A 26,651-nucleotide genomic window follows, 5' to 3' on the forward strand; every position below is an offset into this window, starting at 1 on the left:
AATGATTTAGGTGATCTGCTATTGCCTTGTCTCCCTCCACCAAATGCTCACTCTCTGTCTTAAGTCTTATTATTCCTCCAGTTGATTTTCTCCTTTCACTTACGTGCTTAAAAATAAGTTTTGCCCCCTTTATCTACTGACTTGGCCAGTTTCTCCTCAGCTTCTGCCTTTGCACGTCTGATCACTTTCTTAGCATCCTTCCGTCTGTCAAGATACACCTCTGTCGTTATTATTTTGAGTCTGGTTGTATTTCCTAAAAGCCATCTTTTTTTGCTTTCACACTAGTTGATACTTCGTTTGTGAACCACACAGGCTTCCTTTTCCTGGTGCTTTTCCTAACCCTTTTGATACAAAGGTCTGCTGCCCTTAGTATTGCACTTTTCAGTTTTTCCCACCACTCCTGCACTCCTTCCAAGTTCCTCCAGTCTGCCAATGAATCACTTAAACATCTCCCCATTTTTGCAAAGTCAGCATTCCTAAAATCCAACACCTTTGTTTTTGTGTGATAGGAGTTGGATCCTGTCTTTATACTAAACCATACTGCTTGATGATCACTGGATCCCAGGTACTCACCCACATATATGTCTGATATACGGTCACCATTTGTGAGAATTAAATGTAATATGGATCTTTGCGAGTAGGCTCCCTCACCAATTGCTTGAGACGCTCGCTGTAAGGCATGCATGTCCAAACTGCAGCCCTCCAGCTGTTGTGAAACTACATATCCCAGCATGCCCTGACAGTTTTGCTGTCAGAGAATGCTAAAGCTGTGTCAGGGCATGCTGGGATGTGTAGTTTCTCAACAGCTGGAGGGCCACAGTTTGGACATGCCTGCTGTAAGGAATGTAGAAATTTGCCACTTGTAGCTGAACTTGCAAAAGACCCCTCCCAATTTACATCAGGTAAATTAAAGTCTCCTCTTTGAAGGGATGTAGATCATTGGGGCGACAGTGACTAGGTCGACACCTGAAATAGGTCAACATGGAAAAGGGTTGACACAAGTTTTTTCGGTGTTTTCTTCCAAAAGTGACCGGGAACCCCAATTAATGCACAGTGTTCACTCGCACGCTCCGGGCAAGGTGCCTCGCTGCGCTTGACCCAGGTTACCATTCCCAATCGTAGTCCACGTGGATAGTAAAGTAAGAAAAAGTTTTTTAAAAAATGAAGATTTTTTTTTTTTTTAAACTGAAGTCAACCTTTTCATGTGTATTGACCATGTCAACCAATAGTGGTCAAACTAATGACTGTCGACCTAACGACCGGATACTGTTTTAAAGGCGTTACCTCGTGCCTCTTACCTCTCCCCCCCCAGAAGACAGACTGTGTGAGAACCTCACGCTACGAGCTCCCGGAAGCGAATTACTTCAGTTTTCAGACTGTAAAGTTTTCATCTTTGTCACATTGGAACAATCAGCTGAAGATCTCACTGACATATGACAATACTGATCCCATGACACACGTGACAATACTGATCCCATGACAGCTACGTGACAATGACACACATGCATTTTTACAAGGGAAGGAGACCGCTTCATTTTCACTTTAAATTTTATGGAAAGTTTTTAAAAAAGATTTCATGGAGGTTTTTCTTCACAGAATTCTTTCTGTTAGCGTTCTGTATTACCGCTTATGCCAAACAAGCCCAGGATAAGTTCCCACAGAGGTACAGCGACATCCAGCATTCGCCATGAAGCCAGCACTCTCTAACAGGGCCTTAACGTGTTGTACACACCCTTTACTGCAGTTATTATAATCTCTATTACAGGTCATAGCCCATATATTGTCACATGTCAGCTATCGGCAACGGGAGGAGACAGATCCCCACCCCGCGGAGAGAGATCCCACCGCGCGGAGAGAGATCCCACCCAGCTCAGGAAGCCTCAGTCTTCGGCGTATAGTGGAGCCTGCCCATTATCCATACTACATAATAAGAGTTCTTGGTCCAGGATCCAGAATCCCCTTCCACCTCCATCAGACAATCCCTTACTCCAGCTCTCCGAAAGTTTATGTTGCAGCGGCGCATGATGGGCGGAGAGCTGCGTTTCTGCCCCAGTTCAGGTCACGGTATGTTGGTGAATGTAGGCACGAAGGCTCTGCAGCAGGGCAAGTGTGAATGGACCTTACAGCACCTGTAAATTACAATGCGGCGACAAAATACATCCATGATCCAGCGCCTGGCAACGGGATCAGATGACGAGAGCGCTTCCTCCAGCACCGCGGATCCTGTCAACATCCACTCAGTAAAAAAATGGTTAAAAATATATATAAATTTCTTCTTTATTATGTATTCTGCCCGAAATAAAGAAGTGTATCGGTAATAAATTACAAAACCCGGACCACCATCTCCCAACAAATAAAACAAACTCCATGACAGTCTCTCACAGCCGAGTCACAGTCAGCAGCAGCAGTTGCTCCTAGTAACAGCAAGTCCGGAGTTTTCCTTTCTCCGATGATGGAAAGGGCGCAGCGCATATCTCCTATAGCACGTATATAGTCACACTGTGTACCGCCCTGAGGCCGGGATACGGGGACAGTCTGCAGGGTACAGCCCCCTCCATATATGGGACTTTACACGGCTTTACTGTGGTGGAAAACGATGGAGCGGGACATATTCAGCAGATTCTCCGACCGCGCCCTGGAAGCGTAGTAAGAGGCGCTATCCTGGAAAGGAAAACACATGCACAGTGTCACCACACGGAAGGTCATATCATACCTCCTGCACCACACAGCATAACAGGTTGACAATGCACTATCTACAGCACTGATGGGGAAACCTTCCGCCCTCCAGCTGTTGAACTACACATACCAGCATGCCCTGCTACAGTTTTGCTCCTTGGCTATGCTAAAACTGTTGCAGGGCATGCTGGGATGTGTAGTCCAGCAATAGCTGGAGTGCCAAAGATTCCCCATCACCGACCCTGATCACTACAACGGAGAAGCACTGGGCAGCGATCAGGACTGACAGGCTGCACTCTCCGCACATGAGATACAGAGGAGGCGCAAGACGCATCATGTGCTGTTCTCATTGGGTTACACATGTGCAAATGGCGCTACCTGCAGCAGGGAAAGATGAGAAGACCTGGGCGGACATGATGAAGGGGAAACAAGGGCAGTAAACGGCCTGATTCTACAGCCTAATGAGGGTGTGCTGGGGACAGAAATATGTGGGGGGCAGGAATTGGGCACTACTTTCAGAGGAATGCCTTCTTCCCCCCTACTCTATATAGGAGAGGTAATATCAGGAGAATGGGGTAACAGTTATGGCTAGGCCTTGCATTCATCTCACTGAGAGATTCAGGCCCTTCTCTTACCATGCTGAGGTCGCCGGCAGCTCCTGATGTGACCACACTCGGATCCACTGAGGTCTTCAGGTCCAAGCTGGTGACACGGAGATCACAGGAGGGCACCGCATTCTCCCATCCAGCTAAACAATGCTGACAGGAAACAATAACAGGTCATAACCCTGCAGTGTGCAGCTCCTGTCCACAGATTTCAGACTTCCTGTCCACAGACACGTGCAGGCAGACAGCTAGTGGACTGGGACAATGCAACCCGCTAGGACACCAGTGGCATTGCAGAGACACCGCTTACTGTGGAAATAACAGCCTGTGTCCTCTGTAGTGTTAAAGGACCCGGCGTATGGATGGGCTGCAGACACACAGATATGAGGGACATTACATTCTCCATGGATTAAAGGTTTTAAGCTTTTAGCAAACTTACCGATGGCAAGGCGACACTGTCTGTGGGGTCGAAGCTCTTTCTCCGGTGAGCTCTGTATTTATAGGGAGGCAGCAGAGTGCTCCTGGGGATGCTCACCCTGAAACAAATGTATTACCAGTTAAACCTCGTCCCTATGCAACCTGTAGGACTTCTCCCGTGCTGCTCCCCACCACTGGAACTCTCCTCCTCTCTAACACAAACTGGCTTTCAAAATATATTTCTTTATGCCTACCAAATCTACCCCCCCCCCCCCCCCTTCCTCTTGTACCCTAATACACTGACTCACCGCTCGGTGCCACTCTCGCCTGCCCCCAATAGATTGTGCACTCGCCTGAGCAGGACTCTTTCCCTCATGTGCTCCTACTTCCCGCACCTTCTACAGCTCATTTATCCGATTGAGGGTGAAGAAAGAACGCCAGCCGTCTCACAGGACCATCTAAGCCCTAAAGTCATGGCTGTAAGACTATATGGTTTATGCATATTTGAAGTCAGTTTTGCAAACAGACTTAACGCGTTTCGCACTTAATATGCGACATAGCTGAACGCACACACCTACAGGCCATTCAGCCTAGTGCCTAAAGGCGACTATGCGCATTATAATCCAGCGCGTCACGCAGGAGTCATTGCGGCCAACTGGCGTACAGCTCTGGATCGGCCACTGAGAGCCAGACCCTCTTTCTAGCTGGAAAATAGGGATTTTTGTGACTTACCGTAAAATCTCTCTTTCTCCGATTCCATCTGGGGGAAGCTGCGCTGTTACTTGTGGGTTAGAGTGTGTGGATGGGAGTTTGGCACAGAACCTATCAAAACTAACTCCTCCCCCCTCTAACCCCTCCCATCTCCAGCCTACCACCAGATCACCTCAGTTAACGTTTAGCAAAGCCGGAGGAGATGAGATAGAACCAAGGAAACCAGACAATAATACGGGAGGGATCGTAGCGTCCCCCAGATGGAATCAGAGAAAGATTTTACGTTAAGTAACAAAAATCCCTATTTCTCTTTCATCCATCTGGGGGACGCTGCGCTGTTACTTGTGGGATTTCCCAAAGCAAGCTAATTAGAGGAGGGAGACGTGGACGGCATAGCCGTCCGTAAAATATGACGCCCAACAGAGGCAGACTCCAAACCAAAAGTATGAAAACGGTAGAACTTTGTGAAGGTATGCACAGAAGACCAGGTTGTCGCTCGACATAACTTCTCGACGGACACTCCACCGCGCACAGCCCAAGAGGCCCCAACAGCTCTGGTCGAATGAGTCCTCAAAGAATCAGGAATAGGTAACACTGAAGAAACATAAGCCTGTCTAATAGCAGAGGTAACCCAGCGCGCCACTGTATTTTTAGAGGCCGGCCAGCCACGCTTGGGCGCAGCAAACAAAATCAGTAAGGTATCCGTACGTCGAATAGATTCTGTACGGGACAAATATATGCGTAAAGCTCTAACATCTAAGGAGGCCAAATGGCAATCCCCTCCAGCAGATTCTGGAACAAACGCCGGAAGAACAATGTCCTGATTCATATGGAAAGCCGATACCACTTTAGGCAAAAAGGAAGGCTTTGTACGCAAAACCACTCGATTGTCGTGAAACACCAACAAAGGCGGCCTGCAAGAAAGGGCCGCCAACTCAGAAACACGCCTAGCGGAGGCAATGGCCAAGAGAAAAACCACTTTAAGAGTAAGAAAGCGTAACTCAACAGAATTTAATGGTTCAAACGGAGGCTTCTGGAGAGCCTGAAGAACCAGATTTAAATCCCACGGTGGAAACGGAGGTATAAAGGGAGGTTGAATCCTGAGTACATCCTGAAAGAAGGTCTGAACTTCCGGAATGACAGCCAATCTTTTTTGAAAAAGTACCGACAATGCTGAAACCTGTCCCTTAAGAGAAGACAAACGAAGTCCCTTAGTCAGACCCTCCTGGAGAAAAGAGAGCAGACGAGGTAATTGGAAGAGGTGCGGGGACAACCCACGCCTTTCACACCAAGCAATGTAAATACGCCATACCCTGTGATAAATACGAGAAGTGACAGGCTTCCTAGCCTGAAGCATTGTTTTTACCACTAGACGAGATAACCCTTTAGCTCTTAAAATGTTGGATTCAAGAACCAAGCCGTCAAAGCCAGACGATCTAAACCCTGATGGTGACAAGGACCTTGTAAGAGGAGATCGGGTCGTAGAGGAAGACGGAACGGTTCTCCGACCACCATGCTCCGAAGAAGAGTGTACCACTGACGTCGAGGCCAGTCCGGTGCTACAAGAATGACTGGTAGACCCTCTCTGCGGATGCGTTGAAGAAGACGCGGTATCAAGGGAATTGGAGGAAACATATCCGAGACGAAATTGCCACGGGGCTGTCGATGCATCGATTAGCCTTGCTTGAGGGTCTTGAGTGCGAGAGCCGTACTGAGGTAACTTTCGGTTTAGGCGGGATGCCATGAGATCGATGTCGGGTGTGCCCCACTGAGACACCAGGGTCAGAAAGACTTCTTGATGAAGTTCCCATTCCCCCGGATGTATCGTGTGGCGGCTTAAGAAATCTGCTTCCCAGTTTTCTACCCCTGGAATGTGAATTGCGGATATGGTCGGAATCCACTTCTCCGCCCACTGTAGAATATGTGCGACTTCCTTTATGGCTCTCCAACTACGAGTTCCTCCCTGCTTGTTTATGTAAGCTACTGCTGTTGCGTTGTCTGATTGGATGCGTACTGGGTGACCCCTGACACTGTCCTGTATTTGAACCAGAGAATACCGAATTGCTCTTAACTCTAAAATGTTGATTGGTAGCCTTGATTCCTGAACGCTCCAGAGCCCCTGGAGATGCTGAGACTGAAATACCGCCCCCCAACCGGTGAGGCTGGCGTCCGTGGTGACCATCATCCAATCCCATACCGTGAACGGTGCTCCTTTGGTCAGATTTGGACTGTGAAGCCACCAAAGTAGAGACTGTCGAGTCTGAACCGACAGCCGGCATAATTGCAAGTCCAGATGCGGACCCGTCTGATTCCAAGAGCCCAGAATCTGCGACTGAAGGGCACGAGCATGAAATCTGGCATATGGTACCGCCTCGAACGCTGCTACCATCTTGCCCAACACCTGCATACATCTGAGAACCGACACCCTTGGCAATTGTAAGAGAGAGCGAATCCTGGACCCGAGATCCTGAATCTTGTCCGGAGGTAGAAAAACCCTCTGCCTCCTTGTGTCGAACAGGAGACCTAGAAACACTATCTCCTGAGAGGGAGTCAGGGAAGATTTTTGGAAATTCACAATTCATCCGAAGGATTCCAGAGTGGCCGTGGTGCGCTGTAGGTGCAGTTGAAGAAGTTCCGGCGAGGAAGCTTTTAGAAGTAGATCGTCCAGATAAGGAGTAATGTTGATCTCCTGGCCTCTGAGGACCGCTACCACGTGACCCAATATTTTTGTAAATACTCGAGGGGCCGTGGAAAGACCGAAGGGAAGAGCCTGAAACTGGAAGTGCCAGGGCCCTAGTGCGAACCTCAACAGACATTAGTGACCCGACCAAATTGGAACGTGGAGATAAGCGTCCTTTATGTCGATAGATGCCAAATACTCCTCTGGTTCCATGGCTGCGATGATTGAACGAATCGATTCCATTTTGAACTTCTGGACAGAAAGGTAAGGATTCAGGCACTTTAGATTTAAAATGGGCCGAAAGGAACCGTCCGGTTTGTTTACTAGAAAAAGACTTGAGTAAAACCCTTGACCGCGTTGAGTTCTGGGAACTGAACGAATTACTCCTTGTTTCAAGAGCGTGGAAGTATCCTGAGTTATTGCTTGTCGTCTGGAGGGATCCCTCGGAAGAGGAGTGATGAAGAAACGGTTTGGAACAGGTTCTTCGAGATCTAAAATGTAACCTCGGGTTATGACTCCAGACACCCACTGATCCGGATGCGACAGGAGCCACACCTCTTTGAACTGTAGTAACCGCGCTCCCACTATCAAGGATCCCTCCAGGGGATTCCTTGCGTCATGCTGCAGGCTTGTCGGCAGGTTTGACTGCCGCTCTGCCAGGTGCTTGTGCGCCCCTACCACGGTACACGCCTCTACGTGGAAATCTTGAAAAGGCCCGAAAGGACTGGAACCTGCCCCTACTCTGGAGTACGGAAGGATCGAAACCTAGTCGCTCTGGACTTCTGAGGGGCAACTGGAAGAAACGGACTCTTACCACCTGTTGTATCAGAGATAATCTTTTTAAGCTCTGAACCAAAGAGGAACTCTCCTTCAAAAGGAACCGCTGTCAATGTCTGTTTTGAATCAGAGTCAGCGTTCCAAACACGAAGCCATAGCGCACGCCTTGCTGTAACCGCCTGAGCAGATACCCGCGACTGTAGTGAGACAGAGTCTAGTAAGGCCTCACCAACGAAGGTGACCGCCTCGGAGATCTGCTCAGCCAGCTGAATAGCCTGATGGGTCATCCGACTGCATGCCAGATACCACCTGGCCCAACCATTCATCAACGGCTTTAAGGACCCAGGCACTAGCAAGTATTGGGCGCAGAGAAATACCTGATAAAGCAAAAATGGATTTAAGAATAGCTTCAAGCTTCCGATCTGTTGGATCCTTTAATGTCACTGATTGTGCTGAAGGAATTACCGTAGCCTTCGCCAAATGAGAAATAGGAGCATCCACTCTCGGAGCAGTCTCCCAGAATTTTGTGTCTTCATCTGCAAAGGGATACAAAAATTTTAATTTCTTAGGAGCCTGAAATCGTGAATCTGGCCTAAGCCAAGGTTCCTTCAAAATGTCTTCAAAATGAGTATAAGACGGAAAGACTACTACTTGTCTTTTCTGACGCTTGAAGAAACCTGACGAAGTCTCCGCCTCCGCCGAATTCTGAATATTAAGAGTCTGACGGATGGCCTCAATCAATAATCTGACACCTGAACTTGTAGATAATTCCTCCTCTTCCCAAGCGGAAGTATCCTCCCACTCAGACTCCAGTTCACCCTCCTCCAGAGGAGCGGATACCGGATCCAAGTCCTCCCCTGGGAAGGTGATAGCGGCCGCCGGATGCTGTCGCTTAGCGGCCGCCGAACTGGACGCGGACACCATCTTGTTAATAGACTGTGCCAAGTCTGCAATACTTTTTCCCATATTCCTTGCCCAAGGTGGCTCCATAGCCGACTGACCGGAATCCACCCCTGACTGTTATTGACGTAAATCAGCAATAGCGTCGGCCATGTTCCTGGCCCATAGAGGGACTGACTGATCTGCTGATACACTAGGCTGCTCTACTGTAGGTGTCACGGAGCATGTCCTGCAGAGCGAACCAGGATCCGTGCTACCCTTTGACAGCTTTGAACCACACTGAGAACAGGCAAAATATACAGCTGAGCCTGTCTTCCCCTTAGTAGGTCTGTCTGGCTTACTGGTCATTTTTTTTTTTTTTTTTGTGACTTATTAAATAAGAATTTACTCACCGGTAATTCTATTTCTCGTAGTCCGTAGTGGATGCTGGGAACTCCGTAAGGACCATGGGGAATAGACGGGCTCCGCAGGAGACTGGGCACTCTAAAGAAAGATTTAGGACTACCTGGTGTGCACTGGCTCCTCCCCCTATGACCCTCCTCCAGACCTCAGTTAGGACACTGTGCCCGGAAGAGCTGACACAATAAGGAAGGATTTTGAATCCCGGGTAAGACTCATACCAGCCACACCAATCACACCGTATAACTCGTGATAGGAACCCCGGTTAACAGTATGATAACAGTGGAGCCTCTGAATAGATGGCTCGCACAACAACCCGATTTTTGTAACAATAACTATTTACAAGTATTGCAGACAATCCGCACTTGGGATGGGCGCCCAGCATCCACTACGGACTACGAGAAATAGAATTACCGGTGAGTAAATTCTTATTTTCTCTGACGTCCTAGTGGATGCTGGGAACTCCGTAAGGACCATGGGGATTATACCAAAGCTCCCAAACGGGCGGGAGAGTGTGGATGACTCTGCAGCACCGAATGAGAGAACTCCAGGTCCTCCTCAGTCAGGGTATCAAATTTATAAAATTTAGCAAACGTGTTTGCCCCTGACCAAGTAGCAGCTCGGCAAAGTTGTAAAGCCGAGACCCCTCGGGCAGCTGCCCAAGATGAGCCCACCTTCCTCGTGGAATGGGCCTTAACAGATTTAGGCTGCGGAAGTCCCACCGCAGAATGCGCCAGCTGAATAGTGCTACAAATCCAGCGCGCGATAGTCTGCTTAGAAGCAGGAGCACCTAGCTTGTTGGGTGCATAGAGAATAAACAGCGAGTCAGTTTTCCTGACTCCAGCTGTCCTAGAAACAAAGTTTCAGGGCCCTGACTACGTCCATTAACTTGGAATCCTCCAAATCCCTAGTAGCCGCAGGCACCACAATAGGTTGGTTCAAGTGAAAAGCTGATACCACCTTCGGGAGAAACTGAGGACGAGTCCTCAACTCTGCCCTATCCATATGGAAAATCAGATAAGGGCTTGTACAGGACAAAGCCGCCAATTCTGACACACATCTGGCCGAAGCCAGAGCCAACAGCATAACCACTTTCCACGTGAGATATTTCAAATCCACAGTCTTAAATGGCTCAAACCAATGTGATTCCAGGAACTCCAGAACCACATTGAGATCCCAAGGTGCCACTGGGGCACAAAAGGAGGCTGAATATGCAGAACTCCCTTGACAAAAGTCTGAACTTCAGGCAGTGAAGCCAGTTCTTTCTGGAAGAAAATCGACAGGGCCGAGATCTGGACCTTAATGGACCCCAATTTGAGGCCCAACGACACCCCTGCTTGCAGGAAATGCAGGAATCGACCCAGGTGAAATTCCTCCGTTGGGGCCTTCTTGGCCTCACACCAAGCAACATACTTCCGCCAAATGCGGTGATAATGTTTTGCGGTGACATCCTTCCTGGCTTTGATCAGGGTAGGGATGACTTCCTCCGGAATGCCCTTTTCCTTTAGGATCCGGTGTTCAAACCGCCATGCCGTCAAACGTAGCCGCGGTAAGTCTTGGAACAGACAGGGTCCCTGCTGCAGCAGGTCTTGTCTGAGCGGCAGAAGCCAAGGGTCCTCTGCAAGTATCTCTTGAAGTTCCGGGTACCAAGCTCTTCTTGGCCAATCCAGAACCACGAGTATAGTTTTCACTCCTCGCCTTTTTATTATTCTCAGTACCTTGGGTATGAGAGGCAGAGGAGGAAACACAAACCGACTGGTACACCCACGGTGTCACTATAGCGTCCACAGCGATCGCCTGAGGGTCCCTTGACCTGGCGCAATATCGTATTAGCTTTGAGGCGGGACGCCATCATCCACCTGCGGTCTTTCCCAACGGTTTACCAGCATTTGGAAGACTTCTGGAGGAAGACTCCATTCTCCCGGGTGGAGGTCGCGTCTGCTGAGGAAGTCTGCTTCCCAGTTGACCACTCCCGGAAAGAACACTGCTGTCAGTGCTAACACATGATTCTCTGCCCATCGGAGAATCCTTGTGGCTTCTGCCATTGCCCTCCTGCTTCTTGTGCTGCCCTGTCTGTTTACATGGGCGACCGCCGTGATGTTGTCTGATTGGATCAGTACCGGCCGATTCTGAAGCAGGGGCCTGGCTTGGCTTAGGGCATTGTAAATGGCCCTTAGCTCCAGAATATTTATGTGAAGCGAAATTTCCTGATTTGACCACAGTCCTTGGAAATTTCTTCCCTGTGTAAGTGCACCCCAGCCCCGAAGGCTGGCATCCGTGGTCACCAGGACCCAGTCCTGAATTCCGAATCTGCGGCCCTCTAGTAGATGAGCCCTCTGCAGCCACCACAGCAGCGACACCCTTGTTCTTGCCGACAGGGTTATACGCTGTTGCATCTGGAGATGGGACCCGGACCATTTGTCCAACAGGTCCCACTGGAAAGTCCTTGCGTGGAACCTTCCGTGTGTCCAGAATCATTCCCAGGAACAGAAGACGTGTCGTCGGGACCAGCTGTGACTTTGGAATATTGAGAATCCAGCCGTGCTGTTGTAGCACTTCCCGCGAAAGTGCTACCCCCACTACCAACTGTTCCTTGGACCTCGCCTTTAGCAGGAGATCGTCCAAGTACGGGATAATTAAAACTCCCTTCTTGCGAAGGAGTATCATCATTTCGGTCATTACCCTGGTAAAGACCCTCGGTGTCGTGGATAAACCAACGGCAGCGTCTGGAACTGATAGTGACAGTCCTGTACCACAACTCTGAGGTACTCCTGGTGAGGAGGGTAAATGGGGACATGCAGGTAAGCATCCTTGATGTCCCGAGAGACCCTGTAATCCCCCTCGTCCAGGTTCGCAATAATCGCCCTGAGCGATTCCATCTTGAACTTGAATCTTTTGTTATATGTGTTCAAGGATTGTAAATTTAAGATGGGTCTCACCGAACCGGCCGGTTTCGGTACCACAAACATTGTGGAATAGTAACCCTTTTCCTGTTGAAGGAGGGGTACCTTGATAATCACTTGCAGTGAATACAGTTTTTGGATAGCCACCAACACTGCCTCCCTGGCATAGGGAGTTGCCGGTAAGGCAGATTTTAGGAAACGGCGGGGAAGAGACGTCTCGAATTCCAGCCTGTACCTCTGAGATACTGTTTGAAGAACCCAGGGATCCACCTGTGAGAGAGCCCACTGTGCGCTGAAATTTCTGAGACGGGCCCCCACCCTACCCGGGTCCGCCTGAGCAGCCCCAGCGTCATGCTGTGGACTTACCGGACGCAGGGGAGGACTTCTGCTCCCGGGAACTAGCTGTGTGCTGCAGCTTTTTCCCTCTACCTTTTCCTCTTGGCAGAAAGGATGAGCCTCTAGCCCTCTATTTTTCTGGGGCCGAAGGGACTGTACCTGATAATACAGTGCTTACTTTTGCTGTGGGGTAGCTTGTGGCAAAAGTTTTGATTTCCCAGCCGTAGCTGTGGAAACGAGGTCTGAAAGACCATCCCCAAACAGTTCCACCCCCTTCCAGGGCAAACTGCCATGTGCCGTTTTGAACCGGCATCGCCCGACCATTGCCGAGTCCATAACCCCCGTCTGGCGGCAATGGTTTTACATAGCGCTTATTAGTGATGCCAGTCGGCAAATATCCCTCTGTGCATCCCGCATGTATAAGACAGCGTCTTTTATATGCTCTATTTTCAGCAAAATATTGTCCTTATCTATAGTATAAATATTATCCGACAGGGAATCTGACCACGCAGCTGCCGCACTGCACATCCATGCCGAGGCAATAGCAGGTCTCAATATAATGCCCGTGTGTGTGTGTATATAGCTTTAAGGGTAGTTTTCTGCTTTCTATCAGCAGGTCCTTCAGGGCGGCCGTATCCGTGACGGTAGTGCCACCTTTTTTAATAAGCGTGTAACCGCTTTACCTACCCTAGAGGTTATTTCCCAACGTGACCTATCCTCTGGCGGAAAAGGGTACGCTGCTTAGAAATTATCAATTTCTTATCGGAGGAAGTCCACGCTTCCTCACACACCTCATATCAATTCCTCAGATGCAGGAAAACTACTGGTAGTTTTCTGTCACCAAACATAATACCCTTTTTTGTGGTATCTGGGGTATTATCAGAAATGTGTAATACATTTTTCATTGCCTCAATCATGTAACGGGTGGCCCTATTGGAAGGTACACTAGTCTCAGTCGTCGACACTGGAGTCGGTATCCGTGTCAACATCTGTGTCTGCCATCTGAGGTAGCGGGCGTTTTAGAGCCCCTGATGACATGTGAGGCGCTTGGACAGGCACAAGCTGAGCAGCCGGCTGTCCTATGTCGTCAAACCTTTTATGTAAGGAGTTGACACTGTCACGTAATTCCTTCCATAAGTCCATCCACACAGGTGTCGACCCCGCAGGGGGTGACATCCCATTCACAGGCATTTGCTCCGCCTCCACATCATTATCCTCATCATACATGTCGACACAGCAGTACCGACACACAGCACACACACAGGGAATGCTCTGACAGAGGACAGGACCCCACAAAGCCCTTTGGGGAGACAGAGGGAGAGTATGCCAGCACACACCAGAGCGCTATATACCACAGGGATATCACCTATAAAGAGTGTTTTCCCTTATAGCTGCATAATATATATACACTGCGCCTAAATTGTGCCCCCCCTCTCTTTTTAACCCTTTTCTGTAGTGCAGGACTGCAGGGGAGAGCCAGGGAGCGATCCCTCCAGCAGAGCTGTGAGGGAAAATGGCGCCAGTGTGCTGAGGGAGATGGCTCCGCCCCTTTTTCGGCAGGCTTTTCTCCCGCTATTGTAAAAGTTCTGGCAGGGGTTAATATACACCTATATAGCCTCTGGGGCTATATATGGTGTCAGTTTTGCCAGCCAAGGTGTTAATATTGCTGCTCAGAGTGCCCCCCCCCCCAGCGCCCTGCACCCATCAGTGACCGCAGTGTGTGGTGTGCATGAGGAGCAATGGCGCACAGCTGCAGTGCTGTGCGCTACCTTGGAGAAGACAGAAGTCTTCAGCCGCCGATTTTCCGGACCACCTTCTTGTTTCTGGCTCTGTAAGGGGGACGGCGGCGCGGCTCCGGGAACGGACGACGAGGTCGGGTCCTGTGTTCGATCCCTCTGGAGCTAATGGTGTCCAGTAGCCTAAGAAGCCCAAGCTACCACCACTTAGGTAGGTTCGCTTCTTCTCCCCTTAGTCCCTCGTTGCAGTGAGCCTGTTGCCAGCAGGTCTCACTGAAAATAAAAAACCTAACATATACTTTCTTCCTAGGATCTCAGGAGAGCCCCTAGTGTGCATCCAGCTCGGCCGGGCACAGAAATCTAACTGAGGCTTGGAGGAGGGTCATAGGGGGAGGAGCCAGTGCACACCAGGTAGACCTAAATCTTTCTTTAGATGTGCCCAGTCTCCTGCGGAGCCGTCTATTCCCCATGGTCCTTACGGAGTTCCCAGCATCCACTAGGACGTCAGAGAAAAAGGAAATTTCTATATAAGGCTTCCACCCTATACAATTGCTGACAAATTGTGTACCCCTCCTGTAAATCTCACAGTGTGAGTACTAAAACAACTGTAAAGAAATGTAAAGACAGCCTGTGGGAAACCTTGCAGGATACTTCTTACAATTTTATACTTGCTATTTTGCTGCTCCCCGCCTGTGAGATATACAGGGTGAGATGCTGTCCCTGAGTGTGTGTGTGGCGTCAGCGCAGTGTCCCCCGCTTCCACTCCGGCAACAGCAATAAGATGGCGCCTGAAGCTGGGACCCGCCCCCACAGAGTGAGGACGACGGACGCTACATGGCGGGAGCGCAATGCAGGAAGACGTCATCTCCCCCTGCATCCCGCCGCAGTTACCGCTCCCCTTCAGTGACCGGAGCGTCATACGTTCCCTTCAGGGACCTTCCGCTCTCTGCGCTGTTACACTAGCGGTGGCGATCTGAGAGATCCCGTGCGCTAGTGCTGCCCGCACCGCGCTGTACGTCCCCTTCTGTGAAGGGACCTTAGCGCTCTGTGCAGTGAAAAGAAAGCTAGCGGCGGTGATCTGAGTGATCCCGTCCGCTAGAACTGTGAATACAGTCTCCCCCCATAATAGAGGAACAGGGGGGAGGGGGATTAGGATCTTGTCCTACCGTGACAGCTCGGTTTTTGCCTCCTCGGATCTGAGCCTGGAATGAGAAAGCCCCAGTGACCGCTGTATGGTGACTCCCCAGAGGCGCAAAAAGGAGTGAGTAAAAGCATGCTGACTAACCCCACTCCTGTTATACTTGTCACCTGTGGACAGGGACTAGGTATAATTGAAGAAATCTAAAGAAAAGAAATAAAACCTAACTAAAAGCTATAGCTAAGGAAATCTGTGCCTGTACTCCTCAGGCACAAAACTAAAACTGAGGTGATCTGGTGGTAGGCTGGAGATGGGAGGGGTTAGAGGGGGGAGGAGTTAGTTTGGTAGGTTCTGTGCCAAACTCCCATCCACACACTCTAACCCACAAGTAACAGCGCAGCGTCCCCCAGATGGATGAAAGAGAAAGCACACATGCAAGATCCGCAAGGAGAAATAAAAACACTGAAGGGAATAGAGGTGTGAACAAGTCACCCAAAAATGATTGCAGAAAACGGGAACATATCTAGTGATCTCTTACTATATAGCTGAATGCACACGTTGGTCTAATATACACACCGAATATAAGCCGGCTCGTCCAGCGCGGCGTGGCGCCTGCCCCTGCGCTTCTTACAAATGGGACAGGCAGATTCAGGACCGACTGGTGACGTGAACAATCGCTGGTTCACTCGGTAGCAATATACACCTGGAACGCAGACCACACAACGACTCTGTTACTTCTGTGTGACCTCGGCTTGGCTGGACACACACACACACACACACACACACACACACACACGGAACGGAGCCTTACATCGGTGAGTGTCCAGCGAGACGTCCACTTCTTCCTCCTCCTCGGAGTCCTGTGCCCCTGATCTTAAAGCACAATCAGAGTTATTCACGGGTCAGAACCTGTAGCGATCTGTACAGTGGCCCTCATTCCGAGTTGTTCACTCGCTAGCTGCTTTTAGCAGCATTGCACACACTAGGCCGCCGCCCTCTGGGAGTGAATCTTAGCTTAGCAGAATTGCGAACGAAAGATTAGCAGAATTGCGAATAGAAATTTCTTAGCAGTTCCTGAGTAGCTCGAGACTTATTCCTACACTGCGATCAGTTCAGCCCGTTTCGTTCCTGGTTTGACGTCACAAACACGCCCTGCGTTCGGACAGCCACTCCCCCGTTTCTCCAGACACTCCCGCGTTTTATCCTGGCACGCCTGCGTTTTTTAGCACACTCCCAGAAAACGGTCAGTTTCCGCCCAGAAACACCCACTTCCTGTCAATCACTCACCGATCAGGAGTGCGACTGAAAAGCGTCGCTCGGACCTGTGTAAAATTGCATATTTTTGTGTGAAAATACTTAGCGCGTGCGCCCTGCGGCCCATACGCATGCGCAGAATCGCCCATTTTTAGCATGATCGCTATTCTGCTAAAAACGGCAGCGAGCGAACAACTCGAAATGACCACCTATGTGTGCCCCATGTAACTGCACAGCGTGGAAAATGCATCTGGGAACAGGTTTACTGCAATCCATGGATAATGCACATTACTGAAACACAAGCCAAAAGGAAAAGGGGCTTTCCCTTTAATGACCACATAACTGTCGTGCGGTGGTTTTCCAACTGGTTTATGAAGAGCAAATGACAGGACGATGGGAATGCTCTCCTCACTACGACCTGCATACACACATGCTAGTTATAGTATACAAGCAATGGGACTTAGAACGGCCACGATGAATGCTCTTATACTGACTGAGAAATCAGGCAATGCAGTATACACCAACGGGGCCCAGTCACCCCCCCCCTTTCCACAATACACTAATGCTGGGGTATCAAAAGCCAGAAAGGCCAGACTGCATTGACTATACTGTAAGCTCTCACGAGCAGGGCCCTCCCTACCTCAAGTTTGTATTTTCTCGGTTGACATTGAGAGTCTTAGTTCTGTTCCAATATAGTATTAGTTATAGTAACTGGATAGCGTTCCTGAGACCATGGGACCGGACACGGCTACCACCTTCTGCCTATGTTATTAAGATTTCCAATAATAACTGCAGACAAGGAAAACTCACTCGGAGAAACATCGGTGCACGCACTCCTCTCTGTTGACACGCCGGAACTCGCCAATCTCCGAGAAGAACTGGTCAGATTGGTTGGTAATCGGAGAGTTGACTTCCAGGAGTCCTGGGGAACAGAGGGTTAGTACTAGGGGCTGTCACCGGGAGACATCATTACATTATACTGTATTGGGGGGGGGGGGGGGGCACCTCATACACAAGCATCTGTCACCGGGAGACGGTCATTACATTATACTGTATGGGGACAGCGCAGCAGCGCGCGGGCATGTATACTCTCACAGGTTACCAGTCACAGCGAAGCAGCACACGGGCACGTATACACTCACCGGCTATCCAGTCAGAGCGCGGGCATGTATACACTCACCGGCTATCCAGTCACAGCTCAGCAGTGCACAGGCACGTATACACTCACCGGCTATCCAGTCACAGCTCAGCAGTGCACAGGCATGTATACACTCACCGGCTATCCAGTCACAGCACAGCAAAGCGCGGGCACGTATACACTCACCGGCTATCCAGTCACACCACAGCAGTGAGTGGGCACGTATACACTCACCGGCTATCCAGTCACAGCGCGGGCATGTATACACTCACCGGCTATCCAGTCACAGCTCAGCAGTGCGCGGGCATGTATACACTCACCGGCTATCCAGTCACAGCTCAGCAGTGCGCGGGCATGTATACACTCACCGGCTATCCAGTCACAGCACAGCAGAGTGCGGGCACGTATACACTCACCGGCTACCAGTCACACCGCAGCAGTGAGTGGGCACGTATACACTCACCGGCTATCCAGTCACAGCACAGCAGAGTGCGGGCACGTATACACTCACCGGCTACCAGTCACACCGCAGCAGTGAGTGGGCACGTATACACTCACCGGCTATCCAGTCACAGCACAGCAAAGCGCGGGCACGTATACACTCACCGGCTACCAGTCACACCGCAGCAGTGAGTGGGCACGTATACACTCACCGGCTATCCAGTCACAGCGCGGGCATGTATACACTCACCGGCTATCCAGTCACAGCTCAGCAGTGCGCGGGCATGTATACACTCACCGGCTATCCAGTCACAGCGCGGGCCTGTATACACTCACCGGCTATCCAGTCACAGCGCGGGCATGTATACACTCACCGGCTATCCAGTCACAGCTCAGCAGTGCGCGGGCATGTATACACTCACCGGCTATCCAGTCACAGCGCGGGCCTGTATACACTCACCGGCTATCCAGTCACAGCGCGGGCATGTATACACTCACCGGCTATCCAGTCATAGCACAGCAGAGTGCGGGCATGTATACACTCACCGGCTATCCAGTCACAGCGCGGGCATGTATATACTCACCGGCTATCCAGTCACAGCACAGCAGAGCGCGGGCATGTATACACTCACCGGCTATCCAGTCACAGCGCGGGCATGTATACACTCACCGGCTATCCAGTCACAGCAGAGCGCGGGCATGTATACACTCACCGGCTATCCAGTCACAGCGCGGGCATGTATACACTCACCGGCTATCCAGTCACAGCACAGCAGAGCGCGGGCACGTATACACTCACCGGCTATCCAGTCACAGCGCGGGCATGTATATACTCACCGGCTATCCAGTCACAGCAGAGCGCGGGCATGTATACACTCACCGGCTATCCAGTCACAGCACAGCAGAGCGCGGGCATGTATACACTCACCGGCTATCCAGTCACAGCGCAGGCATGTATATACTCACCGGCTATCCAGTCACAGCTCAGCAGTGCGTGGGCATGTATACACTCACCGGCTATCCAGTCACAGCAGAGCGCGGGCATGTATACACTCACCGGCTATCCAGTCACACCGCAGCAGTGAGTGGGCATGTATACACTCACCGGCTACCAGTCACAGCGCGGGCATGTATACACTCACCGGCTATCCAGTCATAGCCCAGCAGCGCACGGGCAGAACGCTGGTCCACGTGGGTGGCAGGATCTTCTGACGGGAAGGTGACGTGTCCAGGATCTCTCTGCAAAAAGGAGGTTACTTGGGGTTAGAAGATGTAGACCAGGCATTCCCAACCACGGTCCTCAATGCACACCAAGAGGGCAGGTTTTAGTGATATCCAGGCTGCAGCACAGATGGTTAAATCAAAATAACTGAGCTACTAATTAAGTAATCTGTGCTGAAGCCTGGATATCACTAAAACCTGCACTGTTAGTGTGCCTCGAGGACCGTGGTTGGGAATGCCTGGTGTAGGACAAAGTAATGCTGGGTAGAAATAAAAGGTTTTTTTGGGGTGAACTAGCCATCCGGCTCCTGGGACTTGTCCAGACCTGGATTATATTAAATGACAGGCAGTTCAATGAATACACCCCAGGATAACTCATATGAACAACCAACATTCACACAACGTATCACTGAGCCCTGTAATGTAGGAACAAAGGTAACGCATGTACATGACCGGGCGATTCCTGGGATGTGTTACAGTATACAGAACCAGCAAGAGCCTTACTCACATTCTCTAGTATATAAAACAATACAACAAAATGGTAGCGCGGCTGGGAATTTTGCAATAAAGAGCAAACTATAATAAACGGCATAAATATAATTAATTAATATTTTTCCAAAGTGGACCCCTAATCCACCACTAATGGAAACAAGTAAAGAGATACATAATATACCATATAAACCATCTAAAACATCTTTATGAACATTAATATTATTTGTATGGACTATTTTTGATAGTCTCAGGTATACCTATAAAAGGAATATTCCTCCTTAAAGGGAAAATTTAAAAAATAATAAAAAAAGTCACAATGAACTCCTGGTGAGGTGCCGGCACCTTAAAAGTCTTCCGGTTGTTATCTCGTATCCCCGTTACAATTTAGGCTGGTAGATAGCGGTACAAATGACGGAAATTTCCACTTATGTTGTTTCGGACATCTTATATCATTATGCTATTTTCAAGATGAATAAATCCATATGATATATAGGCTGTTTCCTTTGGCCAATTTTATAACTGTGTAGTTTGTGTCTATTACACAGTCTGTCACATATGTTGGTAATCACCTCCGTGTGGCCCCCTCGTGATTACCAACATATGTGACAGTGTTTCCCTGCTGGAAAAGTACCGGGACCACGAAAGAACACAGTTTTGTCTTCAATACCCACCAATGCTGTAAAACACTGGCAGAGCCAGCAAAGTGGAAGAGGGGGGACTAATACGTGGAGACCCAGGTATACTGTGTAATAGACACAAACTACACAGTTATAAAATTGGCCAAAGGAAACAGCCTATATATCATACGGACTTATTAATCTTGAAAATAGCATAATGATATAAGATGTCCGAAACAACATAAGTGGAAATTTCCGTCATTTGTACCGCTCGCTATCTACCAGCCTAAATTGTAACGGGGATACGAGATAACAACCGGAAGACTTTTAAAGGTGCCGGCACCTCACCAGGAGTTCATTGTGACTTTTTATTATTTTTTAAATTTTCCCTTTAAGGAGGAATATTCCTTTTATAGGTATACCTGAGACTATCAAAAATAGTCCATACAAATAATATTATTGTTTATAAAGATGTTTTAGATGGTTTATATAGTATATTATGTATCTCTTTACTTGTTTCCATTAGTGGCGGATTACGGGTCCACTTTGGAAAAATATTAATAAAAATAAAATTAATTATATTTATGCCGTTTATTATAGTTTGATCTTTATTGCAAAATTCCCAGCCGCGCTACCATTTTGTTGTATTGTTTTGTTTCATTCAGAGGGTTTGCAAATACCTCTTATCGGAGGCAGCGGCAGGGTATTTTGGAGTGTACCCATATCTTAATATTTTTAGAAAAAAAATGTATTGTATCATCAGCAGGTCAGCGCAAAACCTTATATTTGGTGTGTCTTCTCTAGTATATAAGAGAGGACACAAGTGCCTGAACCCGGTGGGGATTTATCCATGCAGCAGTATACAGGGGAGGAAGAATGAAAACCAACTTACTGTTGATAAAAGGACACACACACACTGTCACGTGGATTCTACATTTACAAGTTAAATCCCAATAGCAGAGTGCGATGGCAACACAACAACTAGACGATATATAAATATATAATAAATGTTCAGCCATGCTGAGGGCACCTGAGAGTAGGGGGCTGGATACAGTCCACGACACGTCCCAGGTATCCAACAGTATTAAAGGCTCGGGCAATGAACAGCCAGGAGCAATCTGGGTCTTGCAACAGGTGTCCAACAAAGAGGACAGGCAGCAGGCATGTAATAAATTAGAGCAGAGGCCAGTGGCTGGATCCAGGGCAGAGCTGATCTCTCCACCCTGGATCTGCCCCTGGCACAGGCAATAGCGGGTCAGAGACAGGATGAGGTCTGGCAACAGGTATCCAACAAGTAAAGCACTTCAGGCTCAGACAGGACAGTGTCCAGAAATAGACTAATCACCTAATACCTGGTGTCAGGTGAAGTCTCCTTAGGCTTAGGTGGGAGGTATGTCATGCTGGACTGGTCAGCCTCCAATGACAGGCGCCCGAACTTCTGGCTTCTGCGTTCCAGCCAGAGGAAGAACTGTGGTGGCTGCTAGAGCCGAGGGAAGGTCTCATCCACCGGGAAAGTGTTGGGTTGGATTTATTTTAAGGAATAATCCAACTGTGAGGTTTTCAGGTCTTGGCTGTCCCCAGGACCATGAGCCTACAGCAAGCTCAGCAGATGTTCCATATAAAAAGGGATGACCATCACACCTCTGGACCCGAGGCAAGCCACCATCGTTGCCATGATGTTTGTGACCTCCCTCTCGCTGTTCTCCAGCCTGGCCACAGCGCAGTGAGGAGACTGAACAGCAAACGTGATGAGGCATTCGTGTCGCCACCAGACAGGAGCACGCTAGTGTATGACCTTGATGTCCATGGACCACCTGTACTAATCCCATTCCATGTCGTTAATGAATGACCTCGAGGATTCCATTTTTATCCTGGCTACCCACAACAGGACGTATAGGGATTTCACATTCAGAACAGGACAACAGGAAGCACCAGGTGTCCGGACTAGGAGGTGGTATCAGTAAAAACCCAATTCTTACTAGTGCCCAGGGCTGTAGAAAGGACTCAGTGGCTTCCTACTGGTCACAATATGGATTTACGTGACCTGCCATCATGGGGTGTGGGGGGGGGGGGGGGGGACAGGACCAGTATTGGGTTTGATCCAGCACCCTGCCTCCTAAATAATCTGTGCAAAATAAATATATCTACATGAAATAAGTGAATGAATGGAGTGTTCCTCCCTTACCTTGGAAGTCCGGTTGGGGGTGAGGAGAATAGACTTTGGCGTTCTGTGCTCTCTGGACCTCAAGTTGCCTTCATCTACTAGCCGGTCTATGTACTCAAGAGAGAAGGCCCTGGTGTCCCCAACGTCGCTTGGATGGGTGACAGCAGTAGAATTCAGGACTGAGAGACGTCTGATAGGAGAGCCGATTGTGATCACACCAGCGCTGGAATCACGTCCTGGCATCCCGCGGTCATCCGGCTGAGAATGAGCATCCACGGAGCTCTGCCTCATGCCAGCGCTTTTTCTGGGAGGACAAAGAGCTCTCCTGGCGGCTGTGGAGGAACACTCCGTGCTCAGAACATCTGTGTCCTGGTCCCCAAATAAACTTTTCTTCATATGAAACTGTCCAAATCCATTCAGTGCCGTCTCCTCGTTCCAGTCCTACAAACACACACCCCGTATTACAACGCTCATTAGACAAAAAGTCACGTATGTATCATACATGTAACAATATGCCAGTGATAGCACGTGTGTTGCTGATGGAATTATGCCACATCTGTATGAAACAAGCCGTGGCCCTGTACCACGACCGCCACTGACCTCAGCTTTCTATAGAGGTGTTATGGAGTTTATAGGAAGTATTTTATTAGCCAGCTCCATGTGTGTGCAAACTCATCCCACCAATCACAAATGTTCTACCGACTTCAGACCGTCTAGTTTACTTTTAGCACTGAACAATGCCCGATCTATGCCCGCTACAGCCCCCAGGAGGGTTAGAGCACGGGCAGGTCACAGGCGGAAAGACTGGGGTTCACAGAGTAGTCTGATCTGCATTGTGGTAGGATAACGTAATGTCCAGGATAGGGATGCAAAGCAGTTGCAGGGCATGCTGGGATATGCAGTGCACAGCGTCTGGGGGGCTGCATGCTGTATACTCCCATCTACACAATCATGAACAGTTCTCGGCAGAAAAATCCTGGCCTATTATTACAGGAGGTCACCATAAGCAAATCCATATAAGACAAGTCTCACCTTGGCTACAGCTCCACCTGGGACGACGGAAGGCGCGCTGCAGTCACCAGAGAGCTGTTTCCTAACCGCGTCCTGTTTTATGGTCAGACGTTTCAGCAGAGACTTATTTAGCAGACGCAACTCTTCCACTTGGTTGTAAGACGCCATTCCCTTATTTCATTTCATCTCAAACGCCTATGAAAATAAATAGGACATTCAGAACAGTGATACAGAGATGCATGTGCCCGAGGGGTGAGGGCGGGGGATGACACAGTGCGGAGGGGGGTGGGGGGTGGAGGTCACTAGACCAGGGGATGACACACAGTGCGGGGGGGGGGGGGGGGGGGGGGATGTGGGTCACTAGGCCGGGGGGAAGGGGAGGATACACAGTATGGGGGTGGATGGGGGACACTAGGCCGAGGGAGGATATAGTGCGTGGGGAGGATGGGGGACACTAGGCCAGGGGAGGATACACAGTTGGGGGGGGGGGGGGGTCACTAGTCCGGGAGAGGATGCACAGCGGGTGAAGGGATGGGGGGTCACTAGGCCGCGGGGAAGGGGAGGATACACAGTGTGGGGGTGGATGGGGAACACTAGGCAGAGGGAGGATACAGTGTGTGGGGAGGATGGGGGACACTAGGCCGGGGGAGGATACACAGTGTGGGTGGGATGGGGGGGGCACTGGGCCGGGGGAGGATACACAGTGTGAGTGGGATGGGGGGGCACTGGGCCGGGGGAGGATACACAGTGTGGGTGGGATGGGGGGGGCACTGGGCCGGGGGAGGATACACAGTGTGGGTGGGATGGGGGGGGCACTGGGCCGGGGGAGGATACACAGTGTGGGTGGGATGGGGGGGGCACTGGGCCGGGGGAGGATACACAGTGTGGGTGGGATGGGGGGGGCACTGGGCCGGGGGAGGATACACAGTGTGGGTGGGGTGGGGGGGGGGGCACTGGGCCGGGGGAGGATACACAGTGTGAGTGGGATGGGGGGGGCAGTGGGCCGGGGGAGGATACACAGTGTGAGTGGGATGGGGGGGGCAGTGGGCCGGGGGAGGATACACAGTGTGAGTGGGATGGGGGGGGCAGTGGGCCGGGGGAGGATACACAGTGTGGGTGGGATGGGGGGGGCACTGGGCCGGGGGAGGATACACAGTGTGGGTGGGGTGGGGGGGGGGGCACTGGGCCGGGGGAGGATACACAGTGTGAGTGGGATGGGGGGGGCAGTGGGCCGGGGGAGGATACACAGTGTGAGTGGGATGGGGGGGGCAGTGGGCCGGGGGAGGATACACAGTGTGAGTGGGATGGGGGGGGCAGTGGGCCGGGGGAGGATACACAGTGTGAGTGGGATGGGGGGGGCAGTGGGCCGGGGGAGGATACACAGTGTGGGTGGGATGGGGGGGGCACTGGGCCGGGGGAGGATACACAGTGTGGGTGGGATGGGGGGGGCACTGGGCCGGGGGAGGATACACAGTGTGGGTGGGATGGGGGGGGCACTGGGCCGGGGGAGGATACACAGTGTGGGTGGGATGGGGGGGCACTGGGCCGGGGGAGGATACACAGTGTGGGTGGGATGGGGGGGGCACTGGGCCGGGGGAGGATACACAGTGTGGGTGGGATGGGGGGGGCACTGGGCCGGGGGAGGATACACAGTGTGGGTGGGATGGGGGGGGCACTGGGCCGGGGGAGGATACACAGTGTGGGTGGGGTGGGGGGGGGGGGGCACTGGGCCGGGGGAGGATACACAGTGTGAGTGGGATGGGGGGGGCAGTGGGCCGGGGGAGGATACACAGTGTGAGTGGGATGGGGGGGGCAGTGGGCCGGGGGAGGATACACAGTGTGGGTGGGATGGGGGGGGCACTGGGCCGGGGGAGGATACACAGTGTGGGTGGGATGGGGGGGGCACTGGGCCGGGGGAGGATACACAGTGTGGGTGGGGTGGGGGGGGGGCACTGGGCCGGGGGAGGATACACAGTGTGGGTGGGATGGGGGGGGCACTGGGCCGGGGGAGGATACACAGTGTGGGTGGGGTGGGGGGGGGGCACTGGGCCGGGGGAGGATACACAGTGTGAGTGGGATGGGGGGGGGGGCAGTGGGCCGGGGGAGGATACACAGTGTGAGTGGGATGGGGGGGGGCAGTGGGCCGGGGGAGGATACACAGTGTGAGTGGGATGGGGGGGGGGGCAGTGGGCCAGGGGAGGATACACAGTGTGAGTGGGATGGGGGGGAGCAGTGGGCCGGGGGAGGATACACAGTGTGGGTGGGATGGGGGGGCACTGGGCCGGGGGAGGATACACAGTGTGGGTGGGATGGGGGGGGCACTGGGCCGGGGGAGGATACACAGTGTGGGTGGGATGGGGGGGGCAGTGGGCCGGGGGAGAATACACAGTGTGGGTGGCATGGGGGGGGCACTGGGCCGGGGGAGGATACACAGTGTGGGTGGGATGGGGGGGCACTTGGCCGGGGGAGGATACACAGTGTGGGTGGGATGGGGGGGCACTTGGCCGGGGGAGGATACACAGTGTGGGTGGGATGGGGGGGGGCAGTGGGCCGGGGGAGGATACACAGTGTGGGTGGGATGGGGGGGGCACTGGGCCGGGGGAGAATACACAGTGTGGGTGGGATGGGGGGGCAGTGGGCCGGGGGAGGATACACAGTGTGGGTGGGATGGTGGGGCGCTAGGCCGGGGGAGGATACACAGTGGGGGGGGTCACTAGGCCGGGAAAGGATACACAGTGTGGGGGGACGCTGGGAGTGGTGGTCGCTGAGTCGGGCCGGGGGGAACCCCAGTAGATACCTCAGCTCCCGGCGACCTCTCTCCGTCCTCCGGCCACTCCGGGGTCCGCTCTCGGTTACTAGAGCCTGAACAGCAGCGCCGCCTGCAGGGAAAGGGAGGGATCGGCCTCAGATAAAGCGGCGACGCCTCGGGGCGGTTGCTGCATGACACTGAGTGAGCACGTTGTATCGCAGTTTAAAGGGAATCGCCGCGTGCTTGCCACGTGACTCGACAGGGAGCCGCTGATTGGCCCGTATTA

At 51.4% G+C, this 26,651-nt stretch overlaps 1 protein-coding gene across 1 annotated transcript; it reads right to left on the bottom strand.

Moving 5' to 3' along the window:
- Positions 1–2,259: 2,259 nt before the first annotated feature.
- On the bottom strand, positions 2,260–26,627 carry MIIP (migration and invasion inhibitory protein). Its single transcript, XM_063943824.1, has 10 exons — positions 26,414–26,627; positions 23,638–23,811; positions 22,627–23,046; positions 19,254–19,350; positions 17,343–17,454; positions 16,090–16,151; positions 15,855–15,981; positions 3,721–3,817; positions 3,312–3,434; positions 2,260–2,661 (listed from the first exon to the last, which is right to left on the bottom strand). Exons 2-10 carry the CDS (start codon positions 23,782–23,784, stop codon positions 2,569–2,571), a joined length of 1,278 nt encoding a protein of 425 aa, XP_063799894.1. The 5' UTR covers positions 23,785–23,811; positions 26,414–26,627; the 3' UTR covers positions 2,260–2,568.
- Between the last annotated feature and the right edge of the window lie 24 nt (positions 26,628–26,651).

Source organism: Pseudophryne corroboree, chromosome 10 (assembly GCF_028390025.1).
Source record: "Pseudophryne corroboree isolate aPseCor3 chromosome 10, aPseCor3.hap2, whole genome shotgun sequence".
Taxonomy (NCBI): Eukaryota; Metazoa; Chordata; class Amphibia; order Anura; family Myobatrachidae; genus Pseudophryne; species Pseudophryne corroboree.